Source organism: Oncorhynchus mykiss, chromosome 7, assembly GCF_057628025.1.
Source record: "Oncorhynchus mykiss isolate SJ-2025 chromosome 7, ASM5762802v1, whole genome shotgun sequence".
NCBI classification, from domain to species: Eukaryota; Metazoa; Chordata; class Actinopteri; order Salmoniformes; family Salmonidae; genus Oncorhynchus; species Oncorhynchus mykiss.
Window position 1 is genome coordinate 52239444 of NC_143028.1, and position 19584 is coordinate 52259027.

General features: G+C 41.5%; 1 protein-coding gene and 1 long non-coding RNA gene across 2 annotated transcripts; one reads left to right on the forward strand and one right to left on the reverse strand.

Annotated features, from left to right (window-relative positions):
* Window positions 1-867: 867 nt before the first annotated feature.
* On the reverse strand, window positions 868-11903 carry LOC110528053 (uncharacterized). Its single transcript, XM_021609839.3, has 8 exons — window positions 11542-11903; window positions 6225-6274; window positions 6029-6125; window positions 5777-5823; window positions 5448-5597; window positions 5217-5363; window positions 4788-4946; window positions 868-4625 (listed from the first exon to the last, which is right to left on the reverse strand). Exons 1-8 carry the CDS (start codon window positions 11556-11558, stop codon window positions 4342-4344), a joined length of 951 nt encoding a protein of 316 aa, XP_021465514.1. The 5' UTR covers window positions 11559-11903; the 3' UTR covers window positions 868-4341.
* A 95-nt stretch (window positions 11904-11998) lies between these two features.
* On the forward strand, window positions 11999-12832 carry LOC149982586 (uncharacterized). Its single transcript, XR_016497312.1, has 2 exons — window positions 11999-12247; window positions 12650-12832. It is a non-coding gene; the product is annotated as an uncharacterized LOC149982586 (long non-coding RNA).
* Window positions 12833-19584: the final 6752 nt, after the last annotated feature.

A 19584-nucleotide genomic window follows, 5' to 3' on the forward strand; every position in this document is an offset into this window, starting at 1 on the left:
TCTAGTTCCGAGGTTGGGCCCTTGGAGGAAAAGTCCCCTGGAATAGAACCCTGCAGTGAAGGTTCATAATACCCATAAAACCTAGCGGTCAAACAGGGAAATGGTTCCAATCGTTTTTCCACCATTCATTTATCCTATAGGGCATTTAGAAAACATTTAAATAAGGGCAGTGTTTCCTGTAGGCTTACCATGGTGTGATGTTTTGATAACCGTGTAAATCTCTCAGACAAGGTGACTTTTATGAAAATATTCGGCACTATTTACTCTCAGATTCAAACATTCTAATTAGCATAAAAGTAGGCATGCAAGACTACAAATCCCAGCAAGCTCCCTCCAGCACAGCATCTCTAGCTGAGACCTTTGCAAAGAGGTATTGTTTCAATGTAAAAGTTCCATAAGGCATTTCACAGAATAGTCCATTTAAAGAAATGTAGCAAAATGTATTAATTACTAAATTTAGCGAAAATAAAATAGTTAATCCAGAGAATCTTACCTTTGGCTCGATTTGGCAGTCTCGTCCAGATCATCATGACATTTGTAGTTCTTTATGATAGCCACATTAGCAGCTAATTAGCATTTAATTTGTGTCGGGTAAATACAGGCAAATATATTACTAAAAGTCACCTTGTCCGTGAGACATGTACATGGTTATCAAAATGTCACACCAGGGTAAGCCTACACAAAACACAGGCCTTATTGTAAGTATTTCTAAAATCCCCTATGGGAAAAATGAATGGTGGAAAAATGATTGGAACCATTTCCTTGTTTGACCGCTAGGTTTTGTGGGTATTATGACTGTATGAGCCCCACATCACTCACACATAAAACACAGAGGTCGACATCAGAAAACAACTAGTTAAATCCATATAAAAAGTAGGTTGCCTTTATTAGAAGCCGGGAAACCAAAACATCGTCAACATCATTGTTGTCATTAATATTTTGTAAGACCACAATATTGTTTTCTTCATCATCATCACTGCTCACTTTTCCACAACATGCAAAAGATTCAACAGTTCAACGTTCCCTTTCCACACCACTGACAAAAGCTTCTCGGCGCTATCACCTGTAAGAATCACAATTTTGCTTAAATTGTACTAGCAATGTAAATGTAAGCTAAATAGAAAATATTAATGAAAAGAAATAGAAATGCAGGGATACTGAAGAAAGCATAGGAAAGTAAGAGCAAATCCATGTCTTCATGTTAAACAGGGGGATTCAAATCTGGGCCTGGAGGTCCAGAGCACTGCTTGTTTTCATCTTTCCCCTCTACTAAGGGCCTGATTCAGACCTGGGACACCAGTGACAGTCATTCGGTTATCGAGCATAAAAAAGCCCAGCAGTATGGATCTCATATTCCTGTGTTGGAGCCCCTGCTGCCTGAACACAGAAACCCCATACAGTACAAGCATTCAGTGACATTCAGGAATATGATAGAAGCCCTATACTAAGATGACCACACTAAATGAACTCCTAACCCCAAGGCCTTTATGTAGAAAAGGATTGAATAGGTATACTCAATATGGTCAAAGGGCTAGGGGTCAGTTTGGAATTAGGCAAATAAACGTATCCACTGCAGTCAGGAGGGTAACAGTGAAAGTGCACCAGAACCAGGGTCAGTTTGGGTCTGCTCAAACAGCTTCTAGGGCATGTGTTTGCAGTCTTGGGGTCTTGAGTGATTTGGTATTGGTCAGAACACATCATTGGGCCTGAAGGATAGGCTAACAAAATATATACATACAGTCCTCCCCTGGTATGAAAGCGTCGATCTTGGTCAGCTAGGTATTTTATTTGATTACATGTCAGACACCCCCCCTCATCTTTTTCTATGTCAGATCTATGGCTTCGGTTGGTCATCACCAAAGAGGCAGAGCAGTCATTTGCTGAAGTTCAAAGTGACCCCTAATGCCCTAGGCAGTACTGCAGACTGGGTGGAATCATTTCAGATCTACAGGATTGTCTGAGGATTAGGGGGCTAGGGATTGGTTTAGTATTCACCCTAAACACAATAAAATCCCCTCCAATCCACATGTATCACACCATACAGTGCCTCCTCTAGTTCAGCAGGACCAAGGGAAAATAAGGCAAGAAGAAACAGATTCAATCTTTAAGCATCCAAACTCGTTTTAATAACTGGTAGAGTTCATTCTCAGCTAAAACAATAATGAATCCATATAGACCAAGAACACTTTTTGATACCATAGGTTTGGCTCAAAAGTTTTTCAACCCAGGGAGGAGTTGAAAAACAGCACTCATTTCATGCTGTCTCTCACCTCTGCACCATTTGCAGATCAGAAACAACAAGGAAGGCATAAGCAGTGGTTTGACCTATATTCCTTCATATTGTTGTCACCTATCCAGTCATATCAGATCTCTGCAGGGCAGAGTAGGGGAAATACAGCTAGTGTTTCTTGGTTGTGGAGGAGAGCAGAGGTGTGGAGCAAAACATTAGCTGGCATCAAGCTTCTGTGAAAGAGGGAGTGAGTATGAACTGAGTGAAGGAGCAGGAGATGAGAATAGAATGAGAGAAAGGAAGTGAGTGGAACAGAAAGGAGGGATTGCTGGGTCTGCTCTCCCAGACAGTTATAACACAGCAGAAAAACAGATGGATAGGGTCAACTTTTCTTTAAAATCAAGATAAATTTTATTTCTTTTCTTAAAAAACAAACATTACAAAAAAATCTGAATAGAGAAGTAGAGCAAACCAAAAAAAAAAAAAAAAAAAAAAAATCAATTTGGGGACTCAAAAAAACCCCCACTCTCAAGTCAATTTAAAAAAGCTTCGGGATGCCTGGCACAAAGGGTTGAACAAGAGAGGATGTTCTGTGTGTATGTATCATGCCCAGCAGAGGCATTCAAAGCATCTAACATCTCTGAACCACAAACCAAAAGGTAGAGGGCTAAGGGTGAGGAAACACCAAACCCCTTAAGCGTGTGCTCCATCACACCCTTGCACTGTAGTAATACCAGCACACGGTAAAGACACACGAAGAAGAGGGTCTCTGAGGGTTGATCCAGGATCTGCTTCCATGACCCCCTCAATCACCACATCATTAACCGTTTACAGCTCATAGCAGAAGCTCAGAGCCCTCACTCTGTCTAAAGCACAATAACACACTGCTACTGCAAAGCAGTGATCTTCAACTCTGTTCCTTCTAGCACATTACTGAACCGTTACATATTCAATAACAAAACAAGCTTTGTGTATGTGTTAAACTGACGGTCCTTGACACAGGACCAGGGCATAACCTCAGAGTAGGGGGAAATATAACAGAGCATTAATTCAACTAAATTAACATTAAAATAACAACCATAAAACCTTCCTGCTAAAACGTGTTGTGTTTGAGAGAGTTTCAAAAGCACAGTGTCTGTCTGCACAGTGCTATGGGGTTAGTTGGCCGAGTACCTCAGTGAGGGCAATCTAGATACAGGGAAATAGACAGGAAACACAGACATCATATCCTCCCTCAAGAGTCTCCAGTGTGGCCCTCTCTGATTCGTCAGCGGTGGGTTCCGACTGAACCAATGGGTTCTGTTGCACAGTGAATAAAGTGCTTTGATTGAACACCAGCAGTCCACTGACAAACCAGGATGGAGAGGGAGACCCTAACCCAGACTGACTGAACAAACCCAGGGCTCAGTTAGTAATCCCTGATCTAACACTACTGGATAGGCAAAAGCAAGGGTTACACTACATTGCTTGCACCTATCCAGTCATGTCAGACCAGAGATTACTTGAGGAGAAGGGGACGGAGACAGGAGTAGAAAGAAAATGGCTGTAGAAAGTGTATTTTTTATAGAAGGCCCACTTGCACACACACACCTGCAGAGAGAAAACTAATGACTCTACACACCAAGCGACTGTCGAGGACGGATCCATACTAGCACTGAGCTCTCAGAAAGGCAAACTAACAAAGCCGAAAGAAACTGTTTTCTGATATTCACACAGACTTGTATAGGAAAGACTAATGCAGTCACTGCAGAGAAGGAGATGAGAAATGCGAGGAAAGGTGAGCCAGTGGAGGTGTAGCTGAGCAGAGTGGACAGTGATGGAGTGGATGGGACAGAGAGTCAAATCTCACATGTTCTTTCCTTCCATCCCTCACAGCCATATGGTGGTATACATGTTCTCATGCACAGACATTGTCCTAAGTCAGTCAGTCAGTCATTCATTAGGGGAAGATAAAAACTAACACTAAACAACAACACCACGAGGTTCAAACCATTGAGCCAGGCCACCACGGAAACCGAAATAAAACCCTCTAAACCAAGAGAAACAAAACAAAAAACGTAAGGTTAAGAGAGAAGGATGTGGAAGGGGAGAGAGGTGGAACTTCTGTGGGGCTAGTCTTCCCCAGAGGGCGCGTCCTCTTCCGAACCGTCCTCTTCTTCCTCCTCCTCCTCCTCTGCGTCTTCCTTTTCCTTCTTCTCCTTCCCAGGTACCTCCTTAGTTTTCTTGGGAGCGGGGGAGGAGTCTTTCTTCACCACCTCCTCCTCCTCTTCTTCTTCCTCCTCTTCCAGAGGGCTCTCTGGCTCCTCCTCTTCCTCCTCTTTGGGCGAGCTCTTCTCCGGGGCCTTGGCGGCGCTTGAGCGACCTTTACCCTTTCCTTTCATTGGGCTCGGGGTCACTGGGAGAGGAGAGGCGCACACACACAGTTAGGGATACACATTCATTCAATTATGTTGAGGCTGGGAGAATACAAAAACTTTATCGAAAAACAGCCTGTACAACAACCTATGCTTTTAGTTCTGAAGGATATGGGTGATTGATTCATAGTGAGCAGTCCTACCGGTGGCCTTTAGTCTTGGTTTGGGGGATTTCTTCTCCTTCCTCTCCGGCCTGCTCCGTCTGATCACCTTCTTGCTGCTCCTCTTGCTCTTGGAGCGGCCGTAGTCACTATCATCATCATCCTCAACCATGAAGTCTTCATCACTGCCCGACTCATCAGCTAGAGGAGAGGGGGACTAGCTAGTGATTATTGGTCATTTCACCTGACAAATGTCGCTTTCCATATTGGTTTAATTTACGCTCCATGAAAGTCATTCATGTGGTTTATTTATAGTTTGTAAAGCACTGTGGTTGATATACGCTCAATGTAATACAGAGTGGTTGACTTACGATCCATGTAGGCCTGCTCAGTGCTGTGTGGATAACTTAAAGTTTCAGTGTACATTTTTGTGGTTGTGTCAGTAGGACTATAGTGTAGTGGTTGACTTACGGTCTGGGAAGGCCTCCTCTTTGTCTTCACGTTCCTCGTCCTCGCTGCCCCCGTCTCCCAGCAGGATCTCTCTCTGTTTGGACACGGCCTTGGTGGCAGCCTGGCGCACCGTACGCACCTTACGGCTCACCTCCTCATCACTGTCATCTACACACAGAAAGACGTAGGTCAGGTTATAACACAGTCATTATAACTGGTACACACACACACACCTCAGTGCATGAGTCTTACCTGCAGGCCGTTTTCTCTTGGGTGTCCTCTTAGTGGGCTTTGCCACCTTGGCTGTTTTTCCCTTTTTCCCTCGTTTAGCTTCAAAGTCACTCCCTCCATCCTCGTCATCCTCCTCTCCAAAGTCGTTGCCTTCCTCACTGCCAAAGTCATCTGCACCCAAACAGAAACATTCACCACTAGCACGGTCCCAAAACATCTCCTATCCCTAGTCCCCTTTCAATAGCCCACACACTGAGTTAGACCCAAACCCATATAACCTTAGCGTCATACATTTATCAGAAATGAAGATTTAACAAACATAATATTGTTAATCACCCAGAATGGCTTACCTGCTGAATCATTTTGGGATTTTGAGAGTTTTTCATCAGAATCCTCACTGAAACCAAAAACAACAACTGAGCAACAAGCACCAAAGGAGGCAGATACAGTTCCTCTACACATCAAGGCCGGATATTATAGAACCGCTTAATCTTGAGTTGAGCCCTCAACTCGTATTTCGAAATAATGCTTGACGACAACGTGAGATGTTCACTGAAGTGCGAGTTAGGATTCAGCCTTGTGCTGCTGTTCTCTGGACTTACCTGTCCTCCTGAGAGTTCTTTGACCGCTTGCGCTTCACCTCACGAGGAGCCGCACGAGGCTTCTTAGGCTTGTCTGAGTTCCTCCCATACTCCTCATCTACAAGGGAAGGGAAAGGGGGTTACACACTCACAGTTTAGCTACAGGGGAGAGGGGTTGCAGTTGCACACACACACACACACACTCTTGCCCTCCCACCTGCATCATCAGACTCTTGGAATTGGGAGTAATTCACCACCTTCTTGTTCCTGTGAAGTAAACAAACAGCCAATCAGAAATTCCCTTTCCTGTTTCTAGTCAGTTAGGAAGACTGTCGTTGTAGGACAAAACATGCAGGAATAATCATCATCACAGCCGTTCCCTACCGTACAGGTTACATGCTGTCAGAGTGACCCAGTCATCTTACTCAGCCCTCTCCTCACAGAGGACACACTAAGGCTAAAGGGTACAAATTAATAATCTAAGGTGGCTATTAATCTGCACCAATCTCAACACACAGGGTAGATTAAAGATACATGTCTTTTGAATGTCCAATGCTTTATGTGAGTCCAGATGGGCCCAATTATATAATGTTAGCTATGTAGGCCTACCTATTTCTACTAATTCACAAATACGCTTTTCACAAAATCATGCTGCTCTGAACAATACCCTGCAAGCTGGAATATTGGCCTGATAATATCTTGTGGTGGTGACTCAAGACCATGCTATCCCACTGATTGTGTGATCGGCACTGGCCCTAGAAACAAACAGAAGTCTTCAGATGAGAGATTAGACAAACATAACACTATGAACCCAATCCGGTTCATATAAAATGCCCAACTCTATACGGTTCTTATCTCCAGTAAGAGGATAATATGTGTCAGAATGCAGCCAAAGATTTCAGGAGCAACAGGGTTATCAAATCTCAGCTCCCTCTATTCTACCACACTCAGCGGTCAACCATGTATCAGCAGCATGTGTTGCATGCGTTTTAATAATCAAGCTCCCTCACACAGACAGGGAGTTTTAGTAAACTGGTGTCCCACTTCTCCAGTTTCAAGGGCTCGTTTGGGAATGTGGATAAGTGGAATGGTTGAACGCACGCACGCACACTGAAATTAAATGTTTGCTGCCCCCCTCCCCCCCCACACAGTTTTATCATTGCACTGTGATACAAAAAGTGACATCTGTGCCTTAAGAGTGGTCGGATAGGCTGTTTGGCAGTATGAGCTGCCTGGATTTAAGATGGACACCACAGAATGTGTGAATGGCAGCTGTTGTCTGTGTGTGTTTTCTCTGACTTGTAAAAGCAAGCAGAACAAAAACTGGCTACTTTTATTTGACTGATGTAGCTAGCTGTGCATGTAAATTTTTGTTTTTGTTTCAACAGAAGTAAATTAACTTGGCTAGTTTTCACCAGCTGGTGTACCATTAGAGCTAGACAAAAGTTGGCTAATGTTAGCGAGCTAGCTCACTAACTTTAGCTATTATTTTTGCCTCAATCACACTAGACCTGAATCAAACAATGAAACCTGCAGCCAAATGATTGAAGACCGACATTCTGACATTTGACAGAGCAGTGTGAGGTTTTATTAGAAACAGCAGGGTCAGGTAACCAGTCAAACTGCGCCGAGGCAAACTTTTGCAGGTTACATTTCCATTTAACTAGGCAAGTCAGTTAAGAACAAATTCTTATGTACAATGACGGCCTACCCCGGCTAAACCCTGACAACGCTGGGCAAATTGTGCGCCACCCTATGGGACTCCCAATCATGGCCAGTTGTGATACAGCCTGAATTCGAACCAGGGTGTCTGTAGTGACGCCTCTAGCACTGAGATGCAGTTCCTTAGACCACCCCGCCACTTTATTCTCTCTTTGCGTCTAACACTGGACAAGCCAGAAGATTTAAATATTTAAAATAGTTTCAGGCAGTCTGACAAAAGTTGATTTCCAAACTGTTTCAATGGTTGATAGGCTTTTTCCAATGACACAAAACAACAATGTGAGGAAGACACTATTAATGATAATGAATGGATACAGACATGTTGGAATGCCCAGTTATGTTCATAAACTGCAGTCATTTATATCTGAGCTTATAAGACCATCCATTACCTCGACTAACCGGTACCCCCTGTATAAAGCCTGGGCATTGGTATTTTACTGCAGCTCTTTAATATTTTTTTTACTTTTATTTATTTTTTGTTGTTTGTATTTTTCTTAAAACTGCATTGTTGGTTAAGGGCTCGTAAGTAAACATTTTACTGTAAGGTCTACAGGCCAACAGGTCTACCTGTTGTATTCAGCGCATGTGACCAATAAAATTGGACTTGATTCATATATGCCAATGAAACTGAATATCATGGACTCAAACGTAATTCCTCTGCTGGAGGTGTAAAACACAAAAAGGGGACATATCTGCATATGTTATGCTCTTGTGAAGGATTGCTGAATTCAGCATGTTTACAGATTCTCCCTTCCCGCCATTTTTGTTTGCTTGGAAATGATGATACTGGAGACTTATCAGAAGTGTAATCTAGCATTTATAGTGGCTCAGAAATTCATTACCATTAATTGGAAGGTTGGTTATCCTCCCACAATGGATGGCAGAAATGTCATGTATCACTAGATTTGATTCATTACAAGATTAAAGGTATACTGTGCAACTTTCATAAGTTCTGGATGCCTTATATGAAATACTGTACAACAAAAGGAGTCCATTTAGAAAACATGCCCACTTAAGTGGAGATACCTATTCAGGCAATCCCTAACTGCTGGGCTGCCCAGTCATGGCCCTGGGGGTTTGCCGTACTGTTGGTTAATGAATGTTTCACTAAGATCCTATAGCTGAGTGGGGTGTGCTGAGTTGGGGCGCTGCAGGGTGGTGGATCCCTAGGGGCAGGACAGGGCAATCCAGCTATATAGTGTGCACAAGTAAAAACAGCTCTACAGTACTATTAGGCCTATAATGAATTACAGTACCCTCAATTATTGGGACAGCTAATCATTTTTTCTTCTTTTGGCTCTATACTCCCAAGTCTGGATTTGAAATCAAACAATGACGTTTAAGTGCAGACTGTTCGCTTTAATTTGAGGGTGTATTTTCATCTGTATTGGGAGACCCTTTAGAAATTAGAGCACTTGTTGTACATAGTCCCCACCCATTTTAAGGGACCAAAAGTATTGGGCCAAATTCACTTGTATGTGTATTAAAAGTAGTAAAAAGTATTTGGTCCCACATTCATAGCACACAATGACTACATCAAGCTTGAGACTCCACACATTTGTTGGATGCATTTGCTGTTTGTTTTTGGTTGTTTCAGATTATTTTGTGCCCAATTGAAATGAATGGTAAATAATGTAGTCATTTTGGAGTCATGTCTATTGTAAATAAGAATAGAATGTTCCTAAACACTTCTACACGAATGTGGATGCTACCATGATTACCCGGTAATCCTGAATGAATTGTGAATGATAATTAGTGAGAAAGTTAGATGCACAAATATCATACCCCTTCAAATTCTAACCTCCCCTGTTATTGTGATGGTGAGAAAAACAGCTCTACAGGAGGTATTAAAAATAAATAAATGTAACCTTTATTTAACTAGGCAAGTCAGTTAAGAACAAATTCTTATTTACAATAACGGCCTACCCCAGACAGCGCTGGGCCAATTGTGCACCACCCTATGGGAATCCCAATCATGGCCAGATGTGACAGCCTGGATTCGAACCAGGGACTGTAGTGACACCTCTTGCACTGAGATGCAGTGCCTTAGACAGCTGCACCACTCAGATTATCTGTAATCATGGTAGAATCCACATTCATGTTGAAGTGTTCAGAAACATATTATACGCTTAATTACAATTAAAGTGACTGCAAAATGGTCATAGATGGTCTTAGATGCCCAAGAACATTCTGAGGGAGGACCCCTGTCAGGTTATACCCCCCACTTCTAAAACCAAAGTTTTGCATCTGCACTGCTGACCACAGGCCATGCTTAATATTTTGTTGCCACCCTGACCTCCCAACACACAATAGTGACTGGAAGCACCCTTATTGTAGTAGTATAGGCTAACAGTCCCACACATGGTTAAATTAGCTAACGGGAGCGAGGAAGAGTACTCAGGGCAATAAGTAATTCTACAAGCGGTTAGATTGTAAGGCCAGGCCCTGTCGCCACCTTGCAACAGACAGACAGGCCGAAAGCTGACCACCACTAGAACAGTGACCGTAATGAGACAAAATATCGAGGGACTGGGACCCGCGAATTACCTGGAAGGAATAGAGCCTGGGTTGCCTGCGACGCCACATTGCTACTTTTTTTTTTGCATATCAGTGGGCGCAATATCGGTTTCATTGTTTGTGGAAACCAAATAAACTCCACGATTTACGACTGAATTGAGCGGCGACTAGTGTGGGCAGACTGGACCGGTGTCACAAATGTACAAACGACTGATTTCAGCACCCAAAATAGCCCGCAGTTACACACGACATTGTTCAGTGTAATTGGGGCCTGAAATATGTATTTTATATATATTAAAACGTAATTTTATGTGACCTCTGCCGTCCACACTAGTCGCCGCACAAATCATCATAAACCGTTGAGTTAAATCGGCTCTTTGCGGTTACAGTGTTGCAACATTCGGCTGGCGCGTGCTTCGTTTCCGATAGCATGCTACATTGTATCAACAAGTATCGTCCATTTGTTGGTGGTTTTCTTGAGATACAAAGACGAATTTTTTTATTCGCTCAAATGCGACCCTTTCGGTCTTTTCAGGCAGTGAAGAGCTAGGCATGGGGGGTGTGGTGACTTCTAAAGCCACTCCGCCCCCTCTGACACACTTCCAGTGTTCATTTACTGCCATCAGTGAAAATGTAGTTCCTCCGCTCTCTCCTTCTCCTACCGCGTTTTCACTGAAAACCAACAGGGCTGTCTTCGGCCTTTTTAAATGTAATTGTTCCCTAGTAATAAAGACTATCAAAATATACGACAATTGCATTTTAAATGGAGTTAGTGCAGACGTCGCAAGGCTGCGCGCTAACAATAGCACATCCCATGAGCTGATGTCTACCTCTAGCCCTGGTTTTTATAAGCTTTTCAGAGTCTCCCGTGGATGAATGGGTAGCCATATTCCCCAGTCTGTCTCCTTCCCCTTTCACGCAAAATACCAGGCCATGCCACAGTCCAGGGACATATAAAACAATGGTAAATCAGACAAAACATATGGTTAGTGCACCAAATGATGTTCGCGTTGGATCGTTTTTTAGGCATGATTTGCACCAGATGCACGCACACACGCCAAGGTACGCGCAATACAGACATTTCAACCTAACCATGGCGAACATTCCACATAGTAAGGAATCATGCTATCAAGTGCGTGCACGACAAGAAGAAAAAAAACATTTACATAAATGTTTAATCAAATAAACGCAACGGTGACTAAAATGCACAACATGGTAGCGACGTGCGTGTTGCCTGCGAAAGGCAACGTGCACACCGTGCAGCCTCAGCGGAGGACATATTAGGAAAAACCTACCTCACTGGTCTTGACATTTTGCAGAAATACTGTAGAGGTTAAGAATGTAAGAAAGGGGAAAGGAAATCTAGAAAAATAAAAACAAAATCGTCCCGCTCTGCAACTCCAAAGGGCGCAACGAGACCTTCCAACTCCAACGCCCCGGCTACAGCGTAAAACTAAATCTAAGGCAACGATTTGTCTTCCAAACGCGATTTTAGTTTAATTTTTTACCTTCAGCTACTCAAAATGGTGAATAAAACAAACTGAAACTGCAGCCTATGCGCAACCTAACCTAGTGGCCCTTGGCATAAAAGACCGCCCATCGTCGCCGCTGAGAGGAGAGCATCAACACTCCAAAGCTTCCATTGGGCAGTTTGAATGATAATTTACTTTTTGGTTGGATGTTTAAGTTGCTCATCAAACCTAGTGGTTCAACCCATTTACCCTCCCCCCTTTCAAAGATAGGTTGAGAATGCACTGCTAAGAAAACAAAAAGAGGCCCTCAGTGTGGATGCAAGTTGCCCGAATTTGTGTTCGAAATGACCACAATGTAACTTTCTATTGGGAGATATGCGCGGCCTGCCAGCATGTAGTTAGTTACATGAGTGTCTATAGAAGGCTATGCATTTGTAATTATTTTATTTTCCACTGAGGAGGGCTTGGGGTGCTGACACTGTATCCCCAGGCACTAAATAGTAAGCTTAATTGCACAGAAGACAGTCAGGTATAAATTTGGTTCTACTGTTTGAAAAATAGTGCAGAGTAATACCCTCCTCGCCAGTATCAGAATTTCCAAACAACTATCTGATGTTAAATGCAAAGAATTTGAAACAGAAAAATATACATCAGGTTTTAGGCTACATCAACAGTATAGCTTTTCCATGTCAGTATTTGAAGGTGAGGGACATGGACTGTCCCTACAATAAATGCGTTAATTTTATACTGATGACAATACAGCTTGGAGGGGGGTATTCTGATACTGTCTTTATTCATAGCTTTTGTTGACAAATATCCTTGACATTTGAAGAGATTGTCTCGTGATGAATGAGAGGATTGTGCTGAGACTGTTTGATTGTTAGAATATGTGTAGTATCTATTTCACGTATATGTTTTTCTCCCTCCATAGCAAAGTGAGGAGCTGGAATTATTGTGGATCTCCAAGGACATGAATCCACTAATTGCTTGAAGGCCTCCATTACCTGCATTTAGCCTCCGCTACACAGCCACAGAGCACTAGAAATGATAATGTATTTCAATAGAGAACATTTAGAATTTGAATAAAGAGAACTCCACGGAGGATGCACAAGTAGAATGGACTGAGAGTTGTTTTCTGGGAAAAGGGGATTTTAAATAACCGATGTCCATCACTAACAACCCAATGGGCACACCACGTTTTTTCAATGTGGAGAATTGGGTAATATTTGGTAGATAGGTTGATCAATGAGATTTCAACTTATTTTTACCCACTCAAAAAAACTGCCTAAAGTTTGTTGAATTCCCAATGTGTTATCGCTATGCTTTGAACCATCTAACAGCACACACAAATTGGAATGGAAAATCTATGTCGGATTTTTGGTTTAGTTGTCAGCAAAATGTGTTACCACTGTGCTTTCAACCATTTAAAAGCACACCAAAGTTCAGATGGGAGTATAATGTCAGATATTTTGTTAATTTATACAACAATTTAATGTGTTGTCACTGTGCTTCAAATTATAGCTCAACCAAATGGCCTGGATTGCAATTGAGATTATTAAAGTACATGGTGCAGGTTCTCAATGCCATTTGAGATTCTGTGCAGATTATTATAGCAATTGTGAAGATTTTCACACCCCTGCGACCCTGAACATGCACACTATCTATGATTACATAAGAAGTTATTTATTTTTCCAGTATCCTCAAAATGTGGCCAATGATTTGCTACTCATTTTAAGGTTAAATAAATACTGTTACATTAGTTTCTAAGACAGCCTTAAAGGTATACTTCGGGATTTTGTCAATAAGGCCCTTTATCTACTTCCCCAGAGTAAGATGAACTATGAGATGCAGTATTTATGTCTCTGCGTGCAGTTTGAAGGAAGTTGCTAACTAGCGCTAGTGCAATTGCCGTACAATCTGACGTTGTTTCAAAGGTACAAATTCAGCATATTTTATACAAGGTTTGTCTATGCTGAAAATTGGTTACCATGATGACGTAATCCTATGGTTTAAATTTTACCCTCAAAACAACAGTTGAGGACATTTTTCAAATCAAATGTATTTTCCACATAGATTCCACATCACAATACGTTGACATTGACCAATTGCATAGAAACAATGTTGATTTAATAATTTTGTGTCCAGTGGGAATGTCACAAAGGGCTATGTAGTAGAGGTTTCGATAACTCAGGGTCAAGGACCTGTTCAGGGGGATGTAACATTGCACAATGTCATTCAGATGTAGAACAAATATGGGTATTTCTCATAGAATAGGGAATCATGTCAGCTCCATTCATTCTATTTCTATCTGCATCTTTTACGTTCCACATCACTAAACACAGACCTAGTTGTTCTATTTGATTTGTCCCATGCCAGATTTGGTTGAATTTTGCTTGTGTGTAAAATGAATAAGCTCAATTGTTGAGCACGAATGTTCCCAATAACAGCCCCAGGAATCAGTGGAAGAATAGAGGGCCAGCCATTTTACTTTACCATTAGGAGCAAGTAACATGCATTTAGCAGGACCCGCTACAACATCTGCTAAACTTTATACTTGACCAAGACACTTTGATTTGATTTGATTTGTTGTAAAGTCATACCATTATAAGGGCAAATGGACCTCTGCTCTCTCACCTTTAATTTCTCTAACCTCTGGTGTCAATCATTGTTGTGCACCAGTCATGGATGAATCTGAGATATGCTATGAATTATGTCAAATAGCAATACATTACCCACAGCTAGATGTAACACAGGACCTGGAAAAATAATATGAATATAGTACATTGCCAAAAAGGGAAGTGAATCCTTCCAAGCTGGTCCCAAGGGTCAAACATCTTTATTTGAGCTTTTGATACAACTACTATAATTCACCAAATAAGAAACTGTACATAGTTCTTGCGTAGTTCCAACAGCACATTCCCTCTGTGTGATAACATTTTGAAGCTGATCTAATTTAAAGTGTAGTACACGTGTAGTACCGAAGAGTAGGGATTTGCTCAAATTGTAGATTATGTTCAGTGCTGGTTTGGAAAGGGAAGTGTTGTCAACGAGCAGTGTGTGTGTGTCTGTGTGTGTGTGTGTGTGTGTGAAATGTTTTCAATAAGAGTTTGAAGTTGTGTAGAGCTTAGAACTGGGCGACACTGTTGCAGGGATGACCAATATTATTATAACTGCTATATGTAGTGCACTGAGTAACAGTGAAGAATAGATCCATGATCAAGATACAGTTGTAGAAAATAATGTTGAAACACAGGGATTTAAACATAGTATTGAATAAACAATGAATTAACTTATACATGACAAACATTGAGGGGTGTTTCAGAGTAGTCAGAAGCATTGTGTGGTGTGTATGGAAGGTGTGTGCATGCTACCTCTGGGTTGTAAATGTATCAGGTGAAGCAGCTTAAAAAATGTATGCTGTCTGTCTTCTGTGTGAGATCAGATGGACCTCTGTCTCTCTGGGTTTAGGGATGATACTGGAATAAGGAGAAGACATGTTTCCATGGTAACCAGGTGAGATAGTTTCTCCCCTCGACATCATCACCTTATTATGCTTTTTGTCCATTCCGCAATGATCCAGCATCTGAGTTTAAGCTTACCTAAAATTGATGGAATTAGATGCCAATCTTTCTAAAGGTCTTCTGATTTCTCAGGGGGAAAAATAAACATTGATTTTGGGGTGTAAGGTTGCTAAAGGTTGTTTCCAAGGTTGCCAAAAAAATAAACATTTTGTCATTTACCCAACATGCCAGAGCAGAGATATTTCATTGTTTCAGCTTTCTGTAAACCTCAGGTACATAGAAAAAGTAGTTGATCCTCTCTGCCATCATGCCTTGCATCCAGAGCCATTTCAAACTTCAGCCTTTATGAATTCTTGAACTACAGGGAACAGCTACTCCATTTCACGATGCACTAATACCCTCACATTCCTTCTGCCTCAAATCAGTTACAAATTTAGGCCAGGGAACTGTGGCAATTTGTGACATTAATGGATGAAAGCCAGTTCCCAACACCAGGAATTTCCTACCCCTGGACTAAGAGCTATGTAAAGTGGCTAGGGGCAGAAATAGAACCAGGCCAGCCACAGCAGTTGCTGGATCAGTAATACATCTGCCGGTGTTGTACTGCTATCTACTGGTTAGAGAATGATATTACAAACCATCCATAGAAACTGTCCGATCTTGTACGTGAATGTTCTTTTTTCAAGATGAACGCACATAACAATGAAATCACACTGAAATTACACGAGGGCATAGCCTACTGTGAAGCCTGACTCACATGATAGCTGATCTGAGAAGATTCTGGGTTATCTGTGCCCAATCATTTTTGCACCATGTTTTGTGCTGCTACCATGTTGCGCTGCTGCTATGTTGTAATGCTACCATGTTGTTGTCATGTTGTGTTCCTATCATGCTGTGTTTTCATGTGTTGCTGCCATGTTGTCATCCTAGGTCTCTCTTTTTGTAGTGTGGTCTTGTCGTGATGTGTGTTTTGTCTTATATTGTACATTAATTTTATTTTTAATCTCAGCCCCATCCCTGCAGGAGGCATTTTGCTTTCTGGTAGGCCGTCATTGTTAATAAGAATTTGTTCTTAACTGACTTGCCTAGTTAAATAAAGGTTAAATAAATAAATAAAATCAGGGTTATCTGTTGATAAGCTTCAACTTGTCTTTCAAAAGCTTATGTCTGTGTCCTCCTGGTAGAGTTAGAAAGAGAGAGAGCGAGAGAGAGAGAGAGAGAGAGAGAGAATGAAAGAAAGAAAATGCTCAGGGCTAAATTAATTTCCATGAATGAATTTGCTATTTAAAGACTTACAGTTGAAGTCAGAAGTTTACATACACTTAGGTTGGAGTCACACATTTCTTGTTAACAAACTATAGTTTTGGAAAGTCGCTAAGGACATCTACTTTGTGCATGACACAATAGATTTTTCCAATAATTGTTTACAGACAGATTATTTCACTGTATCACAATTCCAGTGGGTCAGTAGTTTACATACACTAAGTTGACTGGTCCTTTAAACAGCTTGGAAAATTCCAGAAAAATATGTCATGGCTTTAGAAGCTTCTGATAGGCTAAATTACATAATTTGATTCAATTGGAGGTGTACCTGTGGATGTATTTCAAGGCCTACCTTCAAACTCAGTGCCTCTTTGCTTGACATCACGGGAAAATCAAAAGAAATCAGCCAAGACCTCCACAAGTCATGTTCATCCTTGGGAGCAATTTCCAAACGCCTGAAGGTACCACGTTCATCTGTACAAACAAAAGTATGCACGTATAAACACCATGGGACCACTCATCCGTCATACCGCTCAGGAAGGAGATGCGTTCTGTCTCCTAGAGATAAATGTATTTTGGTGAAAAAAGTGCAAATCAATCCCAGAATAACAGCAAAGGACCTTGTGAAGATGCTGGAGGAAACAGGTACAAAAGTGTCTATATCCTCATTTAAACGAGTCCTATATCGACATTACCTGAAAGGCCGCTCAGCAAGGAAGAAGCCACTGCTCCAAAACCGCCCTTAAAAAAGCCAGACTACGGTTTGCAACTGCACATGGGGTCAAAGATCGTACTTTTTGGAGAAATGTCCTCTGGTCTGATGAAACAAAAATAGACCTGTTTGGCCATAATGACCATTGTTATGTTTGGAAGAAAAAGGGGTAGGCCGGCAAGCCGAAGAACACCATCCCAACCGTGAAGCACGGGGGTGGCAGCATCATGGTGTGGGGGTGCTTTGCTGTAGGAGGGACTGGTGCACTTCAGAAAAAAGATTGCATAATGAGGCAGGAAAATTATGTGGATATGTTGAAGCAACATCTCAAGACATCTTTCAGGAAGTTAAAGCTTGGTTGCAAATGGGTCTTTCAAATGGACAACGACCCCAAGCCTACTTCCAAAGTTATGGCAAAATGGCTTAAGGACAACAATTTCAAGGTATTGGAGTCGCCATCACATTGAGCTTTGACCTCAATCCTATAGAAAATGTGTGGGCAGAACTGAAAAATTGTTTGCGAGCAAGGAGGCCTACAAACCTGACTCAGTTACACCAGCTCTGTCAGGAGGAATGGGTCAAAATTTACCCAACTTATTGTGGGACGCTTGTGGAAGGCTCCCCGAAACGTTTGACCCAAGTTAAACAATTTAAAGGCAATGCTACCAAATACTAATTGAGTGCATGTAAACTTCTGACCCACTGGGAATGTGATGAATGAAATAAAAGCTGAAATAAATCATTCTCTCTACTATTATTCAGACATTTCAGATTCTTAAAATAAAGTGGTGATCCTAACTGACCTAAAACAGGGAATTTGTACTAAGTTTAAATGACAGAAATTGTGAAAATCTGAGTTTAAATGTATTTGGCTAAGGTGTATGTAAACTTCCGACGTAAACTGTATGTCATTTCTTCTGGCAGAGAAGTCATTTTTTTATCCCTTGCTTTTTCTGTTTCATCCCTTACTTTCTCAGTTCTTTCTCTAAATTAGTTGCTCTGGGGGGTTTATTGGACGAGTGGACCCTACTTCAGAAGAGATAGTGGGGGAGCGAGGGACACGAAGAGAGCGAGACAGAGACAGAGATAGAGTCTGTGTGTTTGTTTCTGTCACAATGAGAACTCTGCAGTTTTATGAATTCAGCTTACCAGTGTTATGACAGGGATTGCATCCCCTGCTGAGAATTGCTATACTCATCATGTCACCAGCTCTCCATTTAACCCTTCCATTCATATTCTAGTACCAATAATAAATATACTGGACAAAAATGTAAACACAACATGTAAAGTGTTGGTCCCATGTTTCATGAGCTGAAATAAAATATCCCAGAAGTGTTCCATACGCACAAAAATCCTATTTCTCTACAATTTTGTGCACAAATTTGTTTATAGTGAGCATTTCTCCTCTAATTTTTTTTATATACTGATTTACTTATAGGAACTGTAACTCAGTAAAATCTTTGAAATTGATGCATGTTGCGTTTATATTTTTGTTCAGTATAGCATGTGATGTCCTTTGTTAAACTTTCAAAAAACTTTTCTAATGAATCACTGTGTGAGTTTGACTCCAGTATGAGGATGAGGCCCATTCACTTTCTGTAGAGAATGGATGTGTACACTCCATTCAGTATTTATTTGGAGTGAAGCAACATTTTTTAAATTTGGCTCTATAGTCCAGCATTTTATATTTGATATAAAAGGTTTCATATGATGCAACAGTACAAAAGGTCAGTTGAGGGTATTTTCATACATATATCATAACACAAGGCGAGTGAGCCTTGTTTCCGTGAAGCAAAGAACGTTACAGTCTCCAGAGGGACATCAGAGACTGTAACGTTCTGTGCTTCACGGAAACGCTAACGGAATCGGTACAGCCAGCTGGTTTCTTCACACATCGCGCCAACAGAAACAAACATCTTTCTGTAAGAAGAGGGGCGGGGGCGTATGCCTTATGGTTAACGAGACGTGGTGTGATCACAACAACATACAGGAACTCAAGTCCTTCTGTTCACCTGATTTAGAATTCCTCACAATCAAATGTTGACCGCATTATCTACCAAGGGAATTCTCTTCGATTATAATCACAGCCATATATATTCCCCCCCAAGCAGACACATCGATGGCCCTGAATAAACTTTATTTGACTCTTTGCAAACTGGAAACCACATATCCTGAGGCTGCATTCACTGTAGCTGGGGATTTTAACAAGGCTAATCTGAAAACAAGACTGCCTAAAAAAAAAAATATATCAAATGTATTTATATAGCCCTTCGTACATCAGCTGATATCTCAAAGTGCTCTACAGAAACCCAGCCTAAAACCCCAAACAGCAAGCAATGCAGGTGTAGAAGCACGGTGGCTAGGAAAAAC